Source organism: Euleptes europaea, chromosome 6 (genome assembly GCF_029931775.1).
Source record: "Euleptes europaea isolate rEulEur1 chromosome 6, rEulEur1.hap1, whole genome shotgun sequence".
Lineage (NCBI taxonomy): Eukaryota > Metazoa > Chordata > Lepidosauria > Squamata > Sphaerodactylidae > Euleptes > Euleptes europaea.
The window spans coordinates 31474466-31492466 of NC_079317.1; the positions used below are offsets into that span (position 1 = coordinate 31474466).

Below are 18001 nucleotides of genomic sequence, written 5' to 3' on the forward strand. Positions count from 1 at the left end.
AGAAGGCTTTTTGTGTGTGTGTGTGTGCTCACTTTGAAAAATGAAATTGAGAAGAATTTTTGTTGTTGAACTGTTTGTGTATTTAATTGTTTTTGTGCCATAGAGCCATGTAATTAAATATATAAAGTGGCTTCTTACTACCCAAACCAAACCATGTTTATTTTGTTTATCTGTCTACCCAAACCATGTTTATTTTATTTATTTTTCTATTCATCTATTTATTTATTATAAATATTTGTTAGCTCCCTCTCTCCCCTGTGGAACTCAAAGCAGCTTACAATAGAAATAAAACATTTTGAAAAACATAATAAAAACAACAATTATAAAAGCCATAAAAGTCAATTATAAAAGCTATAAAAGTTGCCATAATGCGAGAAATTGGAGATTGTGTAGACTGAAAATCATAGACATTTTAATTTGCCAGATATGACTAAGGCTGCAGTCCTACGCACACGTGGCCGAATAATACTTAGCATTTGTATAGTGCTGTTAGCATTCAAAGTACTTTAGCATACATTATTTTACGATCCTTATAAAATGTACAATTAATGTTATCCCCATACGTCACATGTGGGGCTGAGACAATGGCTTGCTTAAGGCTGTCTAGAGAATTTGTGGTGAATTTGAACCAGGAACATCCCAGATCACAGTTAGTTGTTTTAGCCACTAAGCTTCACCTGCTCGTAATTATCGCCCAGTCAATACAGGGGGACTTCTGAGAAAACATGCATAGGATGGGGATAGATGATACTCTAAGGAGTAGCTGAGAACAGGTTGGTGTAGACTTGGAGCATTTTTTAAAACTGAGAACTTTGTTTTGAAACAGTAGGGATGACAAAATTCTGCTGCTTCAGTTGCTTTAAAAGACAACAGATTTCCACTTCTCTTTAAGCTACTGTTTGATCTACTGAATATTGTTGTGAGTTCAGTACTTTGTTCTCTTGGTTACTCACCACCCCTAATTTCTTTCCCCTACATATTACCACTCTGTCCTCTGTTGATGTGCCCCATCTCTTTTTCTGGCATAACTAATCGTACTCAAACCCCAGTTTAGCCATACTGGTAGCTTTTTAAAAAATGGACAATGATTTCAATTTAATGGAAACATAGGAACTTGTTTTATAGTATAGGGATATAAGTATATAGGAAAATATAGAATGTATATAGGAAATGTATCTGGGATCCAGTGTTACTCAGGTTATGATATTTTATTGCAATGATGTTCCATATATTAGCCACCTTGGACCTGAGAAGGAAGTTGGGGTACTAATATTTTAAATAAATAAATTTCTATGAGACATAGTAGATCCTCTGAAATTTTATTCATGCACCTTATTCTTCAAATAATTAGTGCCACTTCAACTGCATCAATGTGAAAAATAAGCTATTGTACTAAAGGTTGCACAGTTCCAATACAACAGGTGTGAAATATTTCCTCCCCACCCAATTAATTTTAATTTGGGTCAAATGGTTCCCAGTGTGTTTAATGGAGTGGGTTGAAACAAAACAATTAACTTATTTTAGAAGAGTGGGTTGAAACAAAACAATTAACTTATTTTAGAAGAAAACATGGGAGTGAGAAATGTAACTTCGTCTTAACTGTAACGTTTTTTAATATCCCTTTGTGATTCAGCTCCATGCAGGGGTCTTAATGCTTGATTTAGAGGTGACTTGAGAAGAAGAGGTTTTCTAGTCATAGCATATTGCATATGAGTAAGTAAGAATGAGACTGCGAGGGATGAGTTGGTACTGATTTGAGAGACTTCTATTTCTGTGTTCTGTACAGTATTAAGACAATTGGAGATGTGATCTTGGAAACAAACTACCTTAATGGTAGCTGTATCTCTAGAAAGTAAAACTTCAAAATCCAGCATATTGCCTATGTCCAGCTTTACTCAATAGCCTGTGCTAGAAGTTAGGGGATTGTTTCATTTCCAACAATGCTTAGAAAGCTAGGAGCATGCAGAAATGGAAGGATGCTTGCTCCAACTCAAAGTCTTTATTATTTCTAACAATTATAACACAATGCCATATAATGTCAGCATACTAGCGAGTACTTTCAGTGCAGTAATTAAATCTAATCTGTAGTCGCCCAAGTAAAGAACAAAGACATTTTGTGGCATACAGTTTGTTTGTACTTGTTGATTTGCGGCAATTAATTATTCTTCTTAATGAAGTTTGTGGAGGTCCTATGTATGTGTGCCAGAAGTGCAGCTTGTATTTGTTGTGCTGTGCTTTTACATTTTAAAATTAATATTAATGATGTACACAGTTAATAACCATTCTTTGTCTTCAGAAATTGCAATGGCATTCATAACCACTTCATGCTAACTCTTACTAAGTCTTTTCTACTGGAGTGTACATGTTAGTCTACTGTAGCAAAAATGAAATCCTGCGGCAGTTTCAATGCCTCTCATGAGATCTTTGGAGGACCAATGAGATAAAAAACAAATAAATGAAACTCAATTCCTTTGATAGGCCTGCTGAAAGATAAACATTTCTCGATGTCAAACACAAGAATTTGAAGTCTGGTACCCAGTTTCCATGAGATTGGCAATTATTTGCCCCTATTTCAATTCTTATTCCACCCGTTGAATGTGAGACAGCTCCACTGTGCATTAAATTACAGTAACAGAGTGTCAAATCTACACTTACTCAGTGGAGATAGAGAAACCAACACTATCTTTTTTTTTAGGCACCTTTGAAAACATGTTTAGAGAGCCAGCATGGTGTATTGGTTAAGAGCGGTGGTTTGGAGCAGTAGACTCTAATCTGGAGAAGCGGGTTTGATTCCCCACTCCTACGCATGAAGCCAGCTGGGTGCCCTTGGGCTAGTCACAGCTCTCTCAGCCCCACCTACCCCACAGGGTGTCTGTTGTGGGAAGGGGAATGGAAGGTGATTGTAAACTGGTTTGATTCTCCTTAAGTGGCAGAGAAAGTCGGCATATAAAAATCAACTCTTCTTCTTAGTTGGTGGCAATTGTTCCTCATAAAAAGACTGCCCCCATTTCTAATATACACACATGACTTCCTATACTTTTGTCTTTGTTGGTAATGATGATTATAGCGTGTGAAAGATAAATCTATATGATATTGGTGTGAAGCAGTCAGATTTGATTGAATGTTCGAGAGCTGATACAATTCATTAATATATTCTACCTAAGATTTGCTTTGCATGGATAAAGAAGAGACAGGCAGTTCTAGGGTATGTTAACCTATTATAACAAAACATAGTGGAGTCTTTTGATATCCATGAGAAGAGTAGCCGCTGTACCTGCCCACCAAGGCTGAAGGCTGGGCATGGGGCTTTAAACAAAAGGGGGTGGGCATGACACAACCAGGTTTGCATCAAGTTCCAGCCCCTGCCCCCCAGGAGGCCATCCACCCCGCAGAGTCTGATAGGCTGCCCATGGGTGGGGGGTTGGCCCGGCTCTGGCCAGCATACAGGTAGAGCAGAAGCAGCTGTGAGAACACCCACCTGGCTGTTTCAGCTTTATTTCTAGGTTGGCGCTGCATCCTGTGACCGCAAAGGCAGCCCGTGGTAAGTCTGTGGCCATGGTTTCCCATCAGTATGGTCTTGGAAATATTACATAAATACAAGAGAAAATGAACTGAGATAACTGATTCCAGAGGTGATTGATGGCTATTAGAGGCTGTTAGATAAACATCTGGATACTTTTGATTTATATGTGAAATTTGGGATAAATAGCAGCCAGAATAGCCCAGACTAGCCTGAGTTTGAAAGCTAAGCAGGATTGGCCATAGTTGTTACTTGGATGGGAGACCACCAAGGAAGACCAGGGTTGCAGAGATGGCAGTGGTAAGTCCCCTCTCTTGCCTTGAAAACCACATGAGGGGTCAACATGTGGGTTGCAACTTGGCGGCACATAGTAGTACTAGTGGTAATAGTAGTATAACGGTAGGTAGGCTTATAAGTTCATGATGTTAAAAAAATCTTGTACTGAATTAACAAATATTGTCTCTTTTTGCCAGTATCTTCAGATAAGAAATTTCTTGAATGTACAACAGAGGAGATAAAATATTTATCAGAACTTGACAACTTTGAATAAGATTGTAATTGAGAATGATATAAGAAAGCTTTCATGATTCTGTCATTTCCTATAGGAAAAAGAATGCTTATATGATGAATTAAGATAAAGATATCCAGTGTGAAATCTTTCATGACATTTGGAAATTGCTATTTATACAGAGATCCCTATTATCAGTCTAAATGTGAGAGAGGAAAGATGGCAAATCAATGTTATAGAGTACTAGGGAATAGTCATAAAACTAGTTTAGGGAAAGGCTGGTCATGTATGATACACCTAAGGGTAATTTCTTTCCTCTGTATCTGATTCTGGAAAATGAGGATCAGAACAGTGAATGGAATGGAATATGACTAAGCCTTGATCTGTGATTATGGCCATTACATTTCATTAAAAAATTATCTACAAAGGTGATCACAAGAAATGATGCTTAACAGCATAGTTGAGGTTGCCTGTATGCAAGGCACTGGAAGAGGGAAAATGAACCTTATAAGAAACGTGGCCTGTTTAGAGGTCCAAAAAATGATGGTTAAATTGTTTAGTGTGTCCCTTGGATGTATGTGTGTTTATAAGAGGAAATCGAGACTGATATACAGCTGCTGGCTATTCAATAGATGATGGAGAAATGTTGGGTTAATACTGCAATAGCCGCACAATAGTATGTTTATGTCAGTATTTAAGGATTTGTGTTCCTTTCCATATGGACGCCTATTTGTCTTTTTGTGAAGGTAGACTTACATCGATTGGGCTTTTAAAAAGTAGCACCTGTACAGTTCATTTCAGCATTAATTTCAGTGGATTCTTGACTTTTAATATTTGTAAGCTATACCAGAATTTTCATACCGCTTGAGCATAGTGATAAATCTGTGTTGGAATGAGTATTTACCAAGCATGTTGGAAATCTTAGTTTTTTTAATGAGCTTTGTCATTCTACCAACTAAAGTTTCTTCAAATATTAATTCTTCAAGATAAGAGAGAACCAACCTACGGACTGGGGAATAATTGCCTGGGATCCCTGATTAGGCTGCAATAGTGTAGCTCCCACAGTAGCCATTTTCAGACATTGAATTTCATGTGTACCAGAAGGCCAGAAACTGCAGGTCAGTCCTTCCAATCCACTTGGTGACCATGTTGTCTGAAAGGGGCAACTTGTTGATTTTGAGCTTCAGTACACGGACCACCAAGTGCTGAAAAATCAGTGTTTTGTGTTGTATTTACAGATGCATGTGTGTGGATGCAAAATCTCTGTGTTGCTCCTTTCAGTTAGCATGGTAGCCACTGAGATCATGAAGATCAGGATGGTATGTGCTCCCACTACATGCAATCGTAATGTCTGGAGAGGGCTAATGTCGTCTGCACATTAGGAGTGTTGTCTCCTAATGAGTAAGGGACATAGGGCCTTCCTGATTTTTCCTGTGGAAGTAGTGATTGGCCACAAGCATAGATAGGTTTAAAAGGAGGTTAGACACAGATTCATGGAGGAGAGGTTCATCAGTGGCTACTAGCCACAATTACTGATGATGTCTCTATATACAGGGAGCAAACCTCTGAATACCAATGCTGGGAAGCAACAGGGCCTTTGGCCTTGGTTGGCCATTGCGTGAAACGGTATGCTGGATTAAGTGGAACACTGCGTTGATCCAGCAGGCTCTCCTTAAGTTCTTAGGGCAATCCGATTTTGTCACTCATCTATTCTGTGGGAGAGGCTAGACCTTTCTGGTGTTCAGGAAACTTATTTCCTTAGTTTTGTAGTGTTCTGGGAAGTGACTCTTCCCATATTAGCACACTCATGTCTTGGGGTCCTTCTATAGTTTCATCAGTTACAACATCTGCAACAAGAATACAACCCATGTGTCTGCTTGCCATGATGTGGTGGAGCACATGCATGTTCCTCCTTTATGAAATGTTAGCACATGTGAGTACTGCCTGTCTGTGAATTAGTGACTGGTTGGTTAGAAAATGTTGTGGAAGTCTGGCTGTTACACTGCCATTTGGTACGAATACGAAAGCCTTTATTGGCATTAAAAGGGAAATCGTACAGTGAAGTTTACTATAAAATCATGGTATAAGGGCATGCAGATATCATACAATAAAATTTACTATAAAATCAATTTTATGAGAACATACAAATCCCACTAAATTGGTTACTTGGTTATTCAACCCTGACTTAACCGTTATATAGTGCAGAGTAACAATCGCGTTTTCGAATTACGTGTTGAAAAAAAACCTTGCCACCGAGTCAATAATTATTGGATCCTGTGTGGTCATAAGGTGGGACACCTTAGATTTGGTAGGTAACCATTCCCTATCAGCAAGTAACGGGTCTATGAGATTAGATCAGCCCTTATCGTAGAGCAATCACTTAAGGAGGATATGAGAAACTGTTCCTATGTCGCCCTCCCCACATGGGCAGACCCTGTCCAGATATGGAACTTTTTAAAATCTTCCATATAGTAATGCAGTTAGTAATACATTTAATGTAGCGAGCATATATGCTCTTCGCTGTTGGCTTACAGTTAGGCATATGAAACATTGCGCCACAGATTGTTTATATGGCCAAGGCTCCCAGCACAGGGGCGAACATCTACTACTTGCCAATCTTCTAAGCTCCTGCAGTTCTGGGTCAATAAAGCTATGCTTAATCATCTCAAAGGTTTTCTGTCTGAAACTTGGGAACCAATTTTCATGCCTTGCAAGGAGCTGTTGATATTAAAGTCCAGTAGCACCTTAGAGACCAACAAGATTTTGGGGGTATAAGCTTTTTGGAGTCAAAGCTACCTTTGCTGGATGCCAAGAGCTTTGACTCTCGAAAGCTTATACCCCCAAAATCTTGTTGGTCTCTAAGGTGCTGCTGGGCTCGAATCTAACTTTCTACTGCAGACCAACACGGCTATCCACTGAAACTATCTTGTAAAGAGCTGTGATTTGAAAGAAATAGGAAACTCCTGGTGAACTTGGAAGCATTTGCGTATGAAGAAAAAGAAGAAGAGTTAGTTTTTATATGCCGACTTTCTCTACCATGTAAGGATCCAACTGGCTTACAATCACCTTCCCTCCCCCTCCCCACAGTGGACACCCTGTCAGGTAGGTGGGGCTGAGAGAGCTCTAAGAGAGCTGAGACTAGTCCAAGGTCACCCACTAGCTTCAAGTGTAGGAGCAGGGAAACAAACCCGGTTCACCAGATTAGCATCCACCGCTTATGTGGAGGAGTGGGGAATCAATCCCGGTTCTCCAGGTTAGAGGCTACCGCTCCAAACCACCCCTCTTAACCACTACCCCATGATGGCTCCCTAAAGAAGCCTAAAAGAAGTATGCCAAAATAAGTTTTCTGAATCCTATCGGTGTGTGGTGCAAAATGCCATAAAATGTACTACTGTTGCCGCATTGCTTTGTCCAAGCAGGATAAGCCAGAAATCTGAATCCCACAGTTGAGTACACACGAGAAGTAGAACTTTGTTCTTATGCATAGACCATGGCCACATGTGAGGGTCTGTGGGCCCACATCCATAAATGTGTTTAAAATGTAGTCCTTCCTCCCAATTCACGTGTTCTCACTTGGGGGCATTTTGGGATTTTCCTGTTCTTAATTCTTCAAATGAAATCCCCACTGATTACACACTATGGATTGCAGTTTCAGTTTACACCAGCAGTGTTGCTTTGTTACAGCTGCTTAGGCTTTTAACTGCCCTTGACTTGAGCATACAGGTTTTTTACGTACTTGTAATGATTTGTGTTTTGTTTTTTTGCAAGAATGTTGCTTGCCAGCCTTTCATCTAATGTTGTTTGAAAAGCAATTTGGCTCCAATAAATCGTAAATTAACCTTCAGTAATCATAGATTAATCATCCATTCCCTGACACCTTTTAACTCTCTTTTTCTGAAAAGAGAAAGTAAGGAGAGGACTTCCTCAACAATGCAATTTGTGTCATTCTTGTAGAGAAAATTCCACTTGACGTAAATAAGTGGTACTTAATAGAGCGGCGTCAGTTGTTTCAAGGTTTATAGATATCACGTGAACCTCTTTTCTTAAGTGAACCATTTGGTTCTGATTTTTAAAAAAATCACCACTAAGCAAGGAGAGCGTTTCGGGGTGGCAGCATTCTAGTCCAGAATCAGTGGGTTGGTTCAATTGTAACATAAAGCCATCCCTACAGTTTGTTTGTGAAACCAGGATGCAGTTTGCAGGTGGTCATTAAATGATGGTTCGCCTAGGCAGATGCCGGTTTTGGTGCCTTTGCTGTTTCCCCCACCTCCCAGTTTGTCCCTCCCTCCAACTTGCCTCACCAACTCAGATTCCCTCCATCCAGCTGCCCCATCTCCCCAAGTCTGTCTTCTCCGTGGAATAAGTGTAAATAGGATGCTTGTGTAAACCGTTTATTTGCTGTCAGGCAGGCTACTAAGAAAGCCCAGGTCCCCCTGCCCCCAGTTGAACACATACACGAATACATGAACATGTGAAGCTGCCTTATACTGAATCAGACCCTTGGTCCATCGAAGTCAGAATTGTCTACTCAGTCTGGCAGCGGTTCTCCAGGGTCTCAGGTAGAGGTCTTTCACATCACCTAGTTGCCTAGTCCCTTCTAGTTGGAGATGCCGAGGATTGAACTTGGGACCTGTTGCATGCCAAGGAGATGCTCCACCACTGACCCATGTCCCCTCCCCAGTTATACGGGGAAAGAACTTGAATGGGATGGACAGTGGGTTAGAAAGATGAGTCTGTTGCCAGGTGGACTTGGACCTGAGTGTGGCGAGAAGCAGCCTGCTAACAAGACTGCAAAAGGCAATGGCTTTTTAAAAACAAAAACAAAAAACTATTCCTGCCAGGTGTCTCTGTAGTTGGGGAAAGGCATAGAACATCGGTGGGAAACACACCAGGAATAAGTTAGGGTACCATAATGTGAAACCATTGTTAAGATGGTCTAGATTTGAGGTTCACAAGCCAACTTCAGGTCCTGGCTTCAATTCTTGATTTCCTAGATACTATCTAAACTAGCTAAGAGCCATTCCTTTTATCCACATAAGCCTTGCCACCTGTTTTAGAGTAACAGGATCCACTGTATCAAAGACAGAAGAAAGATCCCATGTGTTCACCTGTGGTGGAATGCCTTTATCTCCTCTGCTTTGTCCATGAAATCCTAATCAAATGTGGGATGATGCCCCCCTTCAAATTGCTCCTCCCACCAACTCCATAGCATGCTAAACTAGCACTGTTGTTTTATAGGGGCTCTGTCCCTGCACACTATGCGGGCTAATCCCAAAGCTCATGTTGGTCATATTGTTCTCCTGTACTTCTAAGTATTTCAGTACAGTTGATTCCTCTAGATCTTCCTCTGCTGCTTTTTCTAAAGACCTGTTAGTTTGCAGGTTGTCTGAAAGTTTCTTGTTTAAAGGCGGGGATATATCAGACTGTGAAGAGCTCCGAAAGGTTCAGATTACTTGAGCCCAATGAAATTAACAGTTGTGAAGAACTTTTTCTCTGGAATTAAAAACGGAGGAGTAGAAGTTGGCTTTGCAGACACCGGATTAATTTTCTTTGTGTGGAAGGAGGTGCAATGAAAGAATGATTTGTTAATGGTATCTTACTCTTCCAAAGCTGAATAGAATAGATAAAACTATAGATGATGGTGTGTTTCCCATGGATGCTTTGTGCTTGCTCCAACTACTTAGATAATGATATCTTGCTCTTCGGGGGTTGACAAGAATAGATAAATTAGTGCAATTGTAAGCAGAATTACACCCTTCTGCATCCATTGAAGTCAAAGGGTTTAGAAGGTTGTAACTCTGTCTAGGATTGCAGTGATAGTTGCTGAAGATGTAGATGGCAGATTATAAGCACGTGTAATTGGAATGCCCACAATAATAATTTTGGGAAATATGGTTGTTGAGTATATATGTGACGTTATAGCATTTGTGACTTGGAAGAATCTGAAATCCATTTTGTTGTGTGCATTACCAGGACCAAAGGTGAAATATTGATTATTTGTTGTGAAATTTTGAGTAATTGTATATGCAAGGTTGAATGAATCTTTAGGCAGAATATATTTCTGAAAAAATATTTATTTCTGAAATGAAGGAGATGACATTTATCAGGTGTTCTACTGTTAACCAAAATCGGAACAATTCTCACTTTTTACCAGGCCTGAGATGAAGGTGGTAAAATACTAGGATACTGCGTGTGAACATATTCTGAATCAAATTTTTGCATTCTGTGATCAGTATTTCCTTGTCAATAATGTACTCTTGTAAAGAAAATGAAAATGAAGAAATAGCTACTTATATATGTGTAAATGCACACACGCACACAATTATAAGAATACTTGCTAACGTGTTTAAATGATGCTGGCCACTAGAGGGTAGTGTCTGCAAGTTCTTAAAGTGAGAGGGAGGTTTTTTTTTTTTGCTTTCTTGCTATAAAACAAAGGGAAAAAATACAGTAAATAATTCTTCTGATCATATTAGAGCAGTCCCTGATTCAAACAATAAAATTAGGACAGAATGAAACAAGGAGCTGTAAGAACTCAAAAATTTGAATTGTGTTACAATTATACGACCCCAGTTCAGTCAGACTTGCAGGTGGCTAGTGGCCCCTCATGTTCTTATCAAAAAGATGCATCCAGTCGTTCTGATGAAGTCCAGAGGAACACTGTAGGGTGGATGGAGATGCCCAGATGAACCTGCAACAATTGCACGTGTGTAAATTTCTGCATGTGGATCTCCTTAGGTGGCTTGAGCCAATAGTGTAATGACCAGGGCTGTGGATATTGTGCTCCAAAAGAAACCTGGTTTCTACATCACCAAACGGTGAACTCTAATGGGTTTATTTTATGTATCTGTTGGCTTCTTTTCAACTGAAAAGGCCCTCAAAGCAATTTACCAAAAGAAAGAAACATATTCACATTACTTAATACTTAAAGGGCTTTAACAAGGTTGGGTGGAATATTTGGGCTTAAACAGTCAAGTATACTGTGGCCTTCTCGTTCTTCTGAAGGTGGTAGTCAGCCATCTGCAAAGGAAGAGGGCACCTCACACAGCTTGCTCCGGCAGAAGGTTACTTCCGTCCACACAAGATGCCTTTTGCCAATTCCCTCTTCTCACTAAATTTCTTGCCCTGCATCCCACACTGACCCAGTGGGTACCTTGTCTCTGAGGAGCAGATTATCATGTGTGTGTGCGTGCTAGCATGTGTGTATGCACAGCTGGGGTTTCAGAACCCAGGAGCGGGGGTCGAGATCTGTTTTGTGAGAAGAGGTGTTTGTGGCACTCTGAGTTTAAGTTGTTTGTATCTGTCTAGCTTGTTTTGCTTCTGCTGAGTAGTGGTGGTGGTGGGGATGCTGAAAAGGTAGGAAACTCCATTCCATGCTAGAATTCCTTACTGACTTCACTTTAGCCCATGTATGCTCAGGTCTACACATTCTTAGGAGGTTAACCTGTTTCTTAAAAAAAGGAAATTGAGATTCTTTGCATTGGTTACCAGATTGTGCAACGGCAGAATCACATCATTTTCACACTGCCTTGATGGTGACTGACTTCATTAACTCCTGCTCATTCTTCCTTCCAGTTGTGATAGAACCTTCTTTATTTTGAACAGTTGTATCCTGCCTCCCCAGAAAATATTCTTGAGGCGGCTTTCAAAATTACTATAAAACCGTGAGACGAGAAAATGTCACCAGATAAAAATTAGCAGTTAAATTTTTTTTAAAGCAGGCATACAATGAAGTTCCTCAGCAGGTAAAATTAAAAAATGTGAAACCTTCAAATGTGGCATCTAATTATCAATATAAAATATTGTGTCCCACAGCTAGTTCTACCATAGGAAGTAAAACACCAAAATGGGAAGCAGTTAAATTGTGAATCTCCCTGCCCCAGGATGTGGTGATGGCTGCCAACTTGGAAGGCTTTATGAATGGAGTGGACATGTTCATGGAGGAGAGGGCTATTCATGGCTACTAGTCAAAATGTATACTAGTCATGATGCATACCTATTCTCTCTAGTATCAGAGGAGCAGGCCTTTTAGGTGCTGTGGATCACAGGCAGGACAATACTGCTTCATTCGTCTTGTTTGTGGGCTTCCTAGAGGTTCCTGGTTGGCCACTGTGTGAATAGACTGCTTGGCTTGATGGGCCTTGGCCTGATCCAGCATGTCTTTTGTTATGTTCTTAAGCAGTTATTCTAGAAAGCCTAGGCAATTTTTTAAAAAAATCTTCACTCAGTACACCAAAGGCACCAAGAGTGTTTGACAGTTTTAGTCTCCCTAATGCCTCCTCAACTCATAGAGCAGGGCCTCTAAAAATTAAGGGGCAGGTTGGTAAGTGTGAAGGCATGACCCTGTCAAGTACCCTGGTCCTTGACTGTGAGGAGTTTCAGGAAATCATTAGTGCTTTGACTTTGCCTTAGTAATCATTTAAGATTTTTTTTTTTTTTTAAATGTAGGTTGATTCTTGTAACTTCCACTTGCTGGCAGTTTTGCTGCTGGATTTTGAACCAGCAGAATCTTCCCAGTGGTCTTCAAAAGCAGCCCTGCAGAGCACGTTGTATAATTTGAACCGGAATGTAATCACAACGTAATCACAACAGCTTTCAGCTGCTTTCAGCTGCTCAAGTGAAACCCATTCTGTCACTGAATTGTCATAGATAAATGACAATCAGGGTAGGCCCTGTTTTCCAGGAAATATTATTTTAAACAGGAAACGACCCATTCCATTTTGAGAGACTTCTGTTGGAACCTTTGCGAACAGAGAATTCTGTTCCAGACTTTATTTTTACGCAGAATTTCTTTTTGTAAAAAACTGGAGTGATCTCCCCCACAGGCCTGGTCTTTTAATAGTAACGTTTAATCAAAATTCAGTTCTCTGGAGTTTCCTTTTTCTTCTTGTTTTGGAAGGTGTCTGACCGTGTAGAGAGAAGGCTTCAGGAGGTAGAACGAGAAATCCATGCAGAAAGGCAGATGGTAGAAAGACGCCAGGATCAGCTGGGACACATGTCGGTGCATCTACAGGAGGTATGCAAAAAAAGAGAGCCTTTATTAAAGGAGGAGGGGCCGTTGCTCAGTGGTAGAGCCTCTGCTTTGCATGCTGAAGGTCCCAGGTTCAATCCTCAGCATCTCCAGTTAAAGGGACTAGGTAAGTAGGTGATGTGAAAGACCTCTGCCTGAGACCCTGGAGAGCCGCTGCCAGTCTGAGTAGACAATACTGACTTTGATGGACCAAGGGTCTGATTCAGTATAAGGCAGCTTCATGTGTTCAATACTGGACCTGAAGACCGGGGCCTCCTTAGCTGTCCCACATGAGCTTATTGTGTATACAGGGACTGCCTTTCTTGCAAATGCAATTTTCTCAGGATGTCGTCAAGTGTCAGATGGTTATACATAAAAGGGGATCTCATCCCTGAGGTGGGAAATCTAACAGACATCCTGAAAGATCTTTTTTTAAATTTTGTTTTTGGAAGACAGCTGCCTTTTAAAACCATTTCTGTTAACACCGAAGCTTGAAACTATTCAAGGAGGAGTTAACTACCACTTTGTGAATGCTGGTGTCTCAAAGCCTAAGTATGATGAAATAAGTAGCCAGTTTCTTACTGCTGTATAATCAGCTGTGCAGTGCAGGAGTTACTCTGCGGAGGCAAACTGCGCTATTGTTCACTTTAGAAAAGGAAATTAAGGCCCCTTTCACCCTTTCTTTAAAGAGTGCATGAAATGCACAAAAGGGAGACAGCAAATTTGCTCTGCCCTAATACTTGGGAAACCAGGGAGACCAAATACTTGCCTCATTATTCGAGATTTGATTTAAGTGCTAGAGCTGTTATTTGGATTGCCCTCTCTGACTTCCCTCTGGTCCCTCACCGAGTATATGAAAAGTTTAATTTCATATTTTGTTGCTTTTAATACATGTGGTGACCTGTGTGATTTAAAAAAAAAAAGCAGTTGCAGATTATACAGATTATATGGTGCGGCATAAATGGGTAAGGATTAATTTAGATTGACACTTTGAAAGAATAGCTCTCTGAGGTTGCTTTTTCTTTTAAAGATAACACGCGCATGAGTATGGGTGAAGGTAATGGTTATCTCTTCGAATTAATGTGCTCTTGGGTTAAAGATTTGTATTCTCCTACTGTCTCTAAATTGCATGGGATGGTGGTAACAGCATATGATCGATTAGAGTTTAGAGGAGAGAAGTGTATTTAAATTCTACCTAATTCGTAAATTGTTGGACAACTGTGGAGGGATGATTTCCATTTTCCTGATTCAGGAACTTAATGCACAGTTTAGTGTTACCGACAACCTACATATGAACATTTTTGCATCTTTAAGGAGTAATAGTTTGCTATTGACTTTTTGAGACTTAATTTTCAAGTTGACCCAAAGCTGACTGCAAATATTTCTTACAGAGGATTTGCCTCTAATATTACCTGCACTGGATTTTTTTTTTTTTTAATAGTGAATCGACTAGAGTTTACAATCAGGCTGAAGATAAAACAGTACTTACATTTTTTGTTTAAAGATTTTTGCATGTAGGGTTGGAGCCTACCATCTTTTCCACTGGTGAAAAAGCACAAGGGGGAGTTCCTTTTTTGAGCTCTGAAAAAGGTGTACCAGGGACGGTGAGACCCAGGAGGACAAAACCTACATTAGATGAGGTCTGTAGTTCAGTTCAGTTCAGATACCTTTATTGGCATATCCAACATTCATCCAAGTACAGTAAGGACATAACATAACTTATTAAAAGGAAGAGCGAATTGCCATAACACCAACAAAAAAATTAGCCACAATTTCTATGATTTTAGGGTCCTGGTTATTAAGAAGGGTGAGAACCTTTGAACAGTTAGAAAATCCCTCCAACTGAATCAGACTAGTATTTAAGAGTTTTAATCGTAATCTGTGATACAGAGGGTACCAAAGAAGAACATGTTGAATAGTTTCCGTCTCTTCCATAGAGCAAAGACACAGTCTATTGGGAAGGGGGTCACCAGTATAAAGGCCAGTTAGTAAGGCTGATGGTAATACATTAAGTCTGGCTAGAGAAAAAGCCCTGCACATTTCTGGAGTATACAGTTGATATAAATACGTGGCAGTTTCACCAGATTTAGGGAATATTTCATGGTGGAGAGGTGAGCATGTCTTAGTAGCAGACTCATATAATAAATGGAGCTCATGTTGAAGTAAATTGGCTCTTATAATCAAAAAGGCCGCAGATTCAGTAAGTAGAAAAAGGGAATCTATAGTGATGCCGATGGACCTTATTTTTGATTCTATATACGAGATCCAGTTCAAGTCGTTAGAGTCTAAGAGGAATTGAAACACATAACTAGAAGGATTTCAGTGGAACAGAAGGCGAAGCCAATACTTAATAGTAATAAGCCACATTTTAGTTATTATTATATTCTGTCCACATTCTAGGCAAAGAGCCGCATAGGGAACACATCATGGTACTCCAAAAACTTTTCGATGAGGTCTGTAGTGAGGAAGGGAATCTTGCAAGGTCAGATGGGGAAACTGGTATGATCCATTCTATAATCTTACACTAGCTTCTGAGCATTCATGCTGGTGGTGTAGAAGCTGCTGCAGCACCACAGTTTCCTGTGCTACTGAGACAGCCAGTGCTACAGATGGCTGTACTTAAAAACAACCCTGCGAGGAAGGCCAGTATAATGATATAAATGGCAGATGGGTCAGCAGCTCATAATGACAGGGATCACCCAGACAATTCATAATTGAGATGAATTTTAGCATTTCAGGGAAATCCTGATGCCCAGATGCTTCAGTGGGAAAGATATTTCACCAAAGGAGGTTTGTGTCCTGGGGAATAGGGGGTGCATCCCACAAAGTGTTGGAAGGAGGGAGGGGGAGGGAGGGAGAGAGAGGGAGAGAGACAGGTGGTTTGTCTCCAGAAAATCCACAAGCCTCCCAATAATGACTTCAGGAACACTAAGGCAGTCCAAAGCCCAATTCTGAGGTAAGCTTAGAGAAGCAAGCTCAGTAATCTACTAATGCACCAATTATACATAAGGATAAACATAGAGAATATGAGATGAGAAAGCCCCAGTTCAAATCTCACTTCAATTATGAATTGACTGGGTGACCCCAGTCAGAAAGATAATTTTGTTAGTTTTTTTTGGGTGGGGGAACAGCTGGCTATAGGTTGGATCTCACCTCCCCTGCCATTTGTGCAAGTCTGATTTCTGCTCACTTGAAGGGGAGAAATGTTCACCTCATGAGATTTGTCTCATCCCTTGACAGATTCTCTTTGAGCATCGCATGTTGTCCCAGAGGGTCCTCTGGCCTTCCAGGACTACATTTTGGGGATCACTGCAAGCTGCAGTGGCCGGGAGGGGGAGTAGTCTAGTCTGAGTGCCGTTGTATGTGTGGTGCCTGAGATCCAGGCCTGCATCCTGAAGCAATGTCTGGAAGCAGTGTTCAGATGGATGTCGGTGAATGAGCCAAAATAAAACTTCCAGAGAGAAACTCCTTTAAGAGGACCTCAGGGGCTAAGTCCTCATGGTCAGGTCAGCCAGTCACAGGAATAGGATGCTGGGAAGGTTGAAGTTGACCTTGCTTCTCCCATCCACAGCTACCATTCCAGAAGCAACTGGTTACCTATGATGGAATGTGATGCCAGTTTGTGGTGGGGTTCACTGGGATGGTGTGGGTATGTGTCAGAGTTGCCCTCTGTGAGGCCATGGTGTGAATTGAGGCCAAGGCTATTTAATGCAAGAAACAGGGCACTTTTCCTTGAAGTCTGTCAAGACACTTAATGGAGGGGTGAAAGACAGTAAGCAAGAATTTACTAATTTTACAAAAAAGATAATTTTGTTAGTATTTTTTTTTGTGTGTGTGGGGATTAGCATTTCCCTGAACTGGTGAAATATTTTTGCAGGGGTTTGACTGAATAAAAGACATTTGACAGGTAACTTTTGAAGTGAAGTGATGCCACTGTGTAGTCTTGTGAGTGACTCGGTTCATAGAACATTTGAGTAAGGTGTTCATTTACTTACATTACACCAGATGAAATTTAATTTTTTTCCAGTTGACTTTAAATATTTGACACCGATGTATTTTGAGGGGTGAGGAAGCATACCTTTGTATGGCCACTAGGCGTCAGTGTTTTGCCATTCTTGTACTTGGTAAGGCTGAGTAAATTCAGTTGCGCACAGTTCCAACCAAGCATTGAGGAAACATTCTGGTTTTGCCCCCTATTTAGTGGCAATAGTTATGGATTTACAGATTTTTATGTATGCCATTGTGGCAATGCCTATAGTTAAGTGTGTGTGTGTGTATGTGTTTAACATGTGTTGTACTTTGGAATATTAAACAAGTACTGTTTCAGTGCTTGGCATATTTTTTGGATTTGTGAAGTTGTGATTTGGACTGTCGATGTTCTGGTGCCTTTTTTGTGAACCTTGTCAAAAAATAGAAATAGAGAGTACTTTTCCATCTAACTCTTAGAGAATGGTAATGTCACTTGAGGATCTGAACTGTTTATGCCGGCTCTGCCCAAGGATTCACCTAGCCAAGGCTTGACTCAGTGGTAGAACATCTGCTTTGCATGCAGAAGGTGCCAAGTTCAGTCCCTGGCATCTCTAGCTAAAAGGGTCAGGTGATGTTAAAAGGGTGATGAGGAAGAAGAAGAGTTATATTTTGCTTTTCTCTACCTTTCTCTACTATCAAAGCTGCTTATAATCGCCTTCCCTTCCTCTCCCCACAACAGACACCTTGTGAGGTAGGTGGGGCTGAGAGCGTTCTGAGAGAACTGTGACTAGCCCAAGGTCACCCAGCAGGCTTCATGTGGAAGAGTGGGGAAACCTACCCAGTTCACCAGATTAGAGTTCACCACCCCTAACCACTACAACACACTGGCTCTACCTGACTTCTACCTGTGAGAGATGTTGGAGGCATGGGAGAGCTGCTGCTATTTATTTATATTCTGAATAGACAATAGATTAAGAGTCTGGCTCAGTATAAG

General features: G+C 40.6%; 1 protein-coding gene across 1 annotated transcript in view; it reads left to right on the forward strand.

Moving 5' to 3' along the window:
- The window catches only part of CEP128 (centrosomal protein 128), a 195931-nt gene that overhangs the window by 8673 nt on the left and 169257 nt on the right, over positions 1-18001 (forward strand). The window contains exon 7 of the mRNA XM_056851842.1: positions 12928-13044. Coding sequence (XP_056707820.1) covers positions 12928-13044 — 117 coding nt within the window. The remainder of the gene's footprint in view (positions 1-12927; positions 13045-18001) is intronic.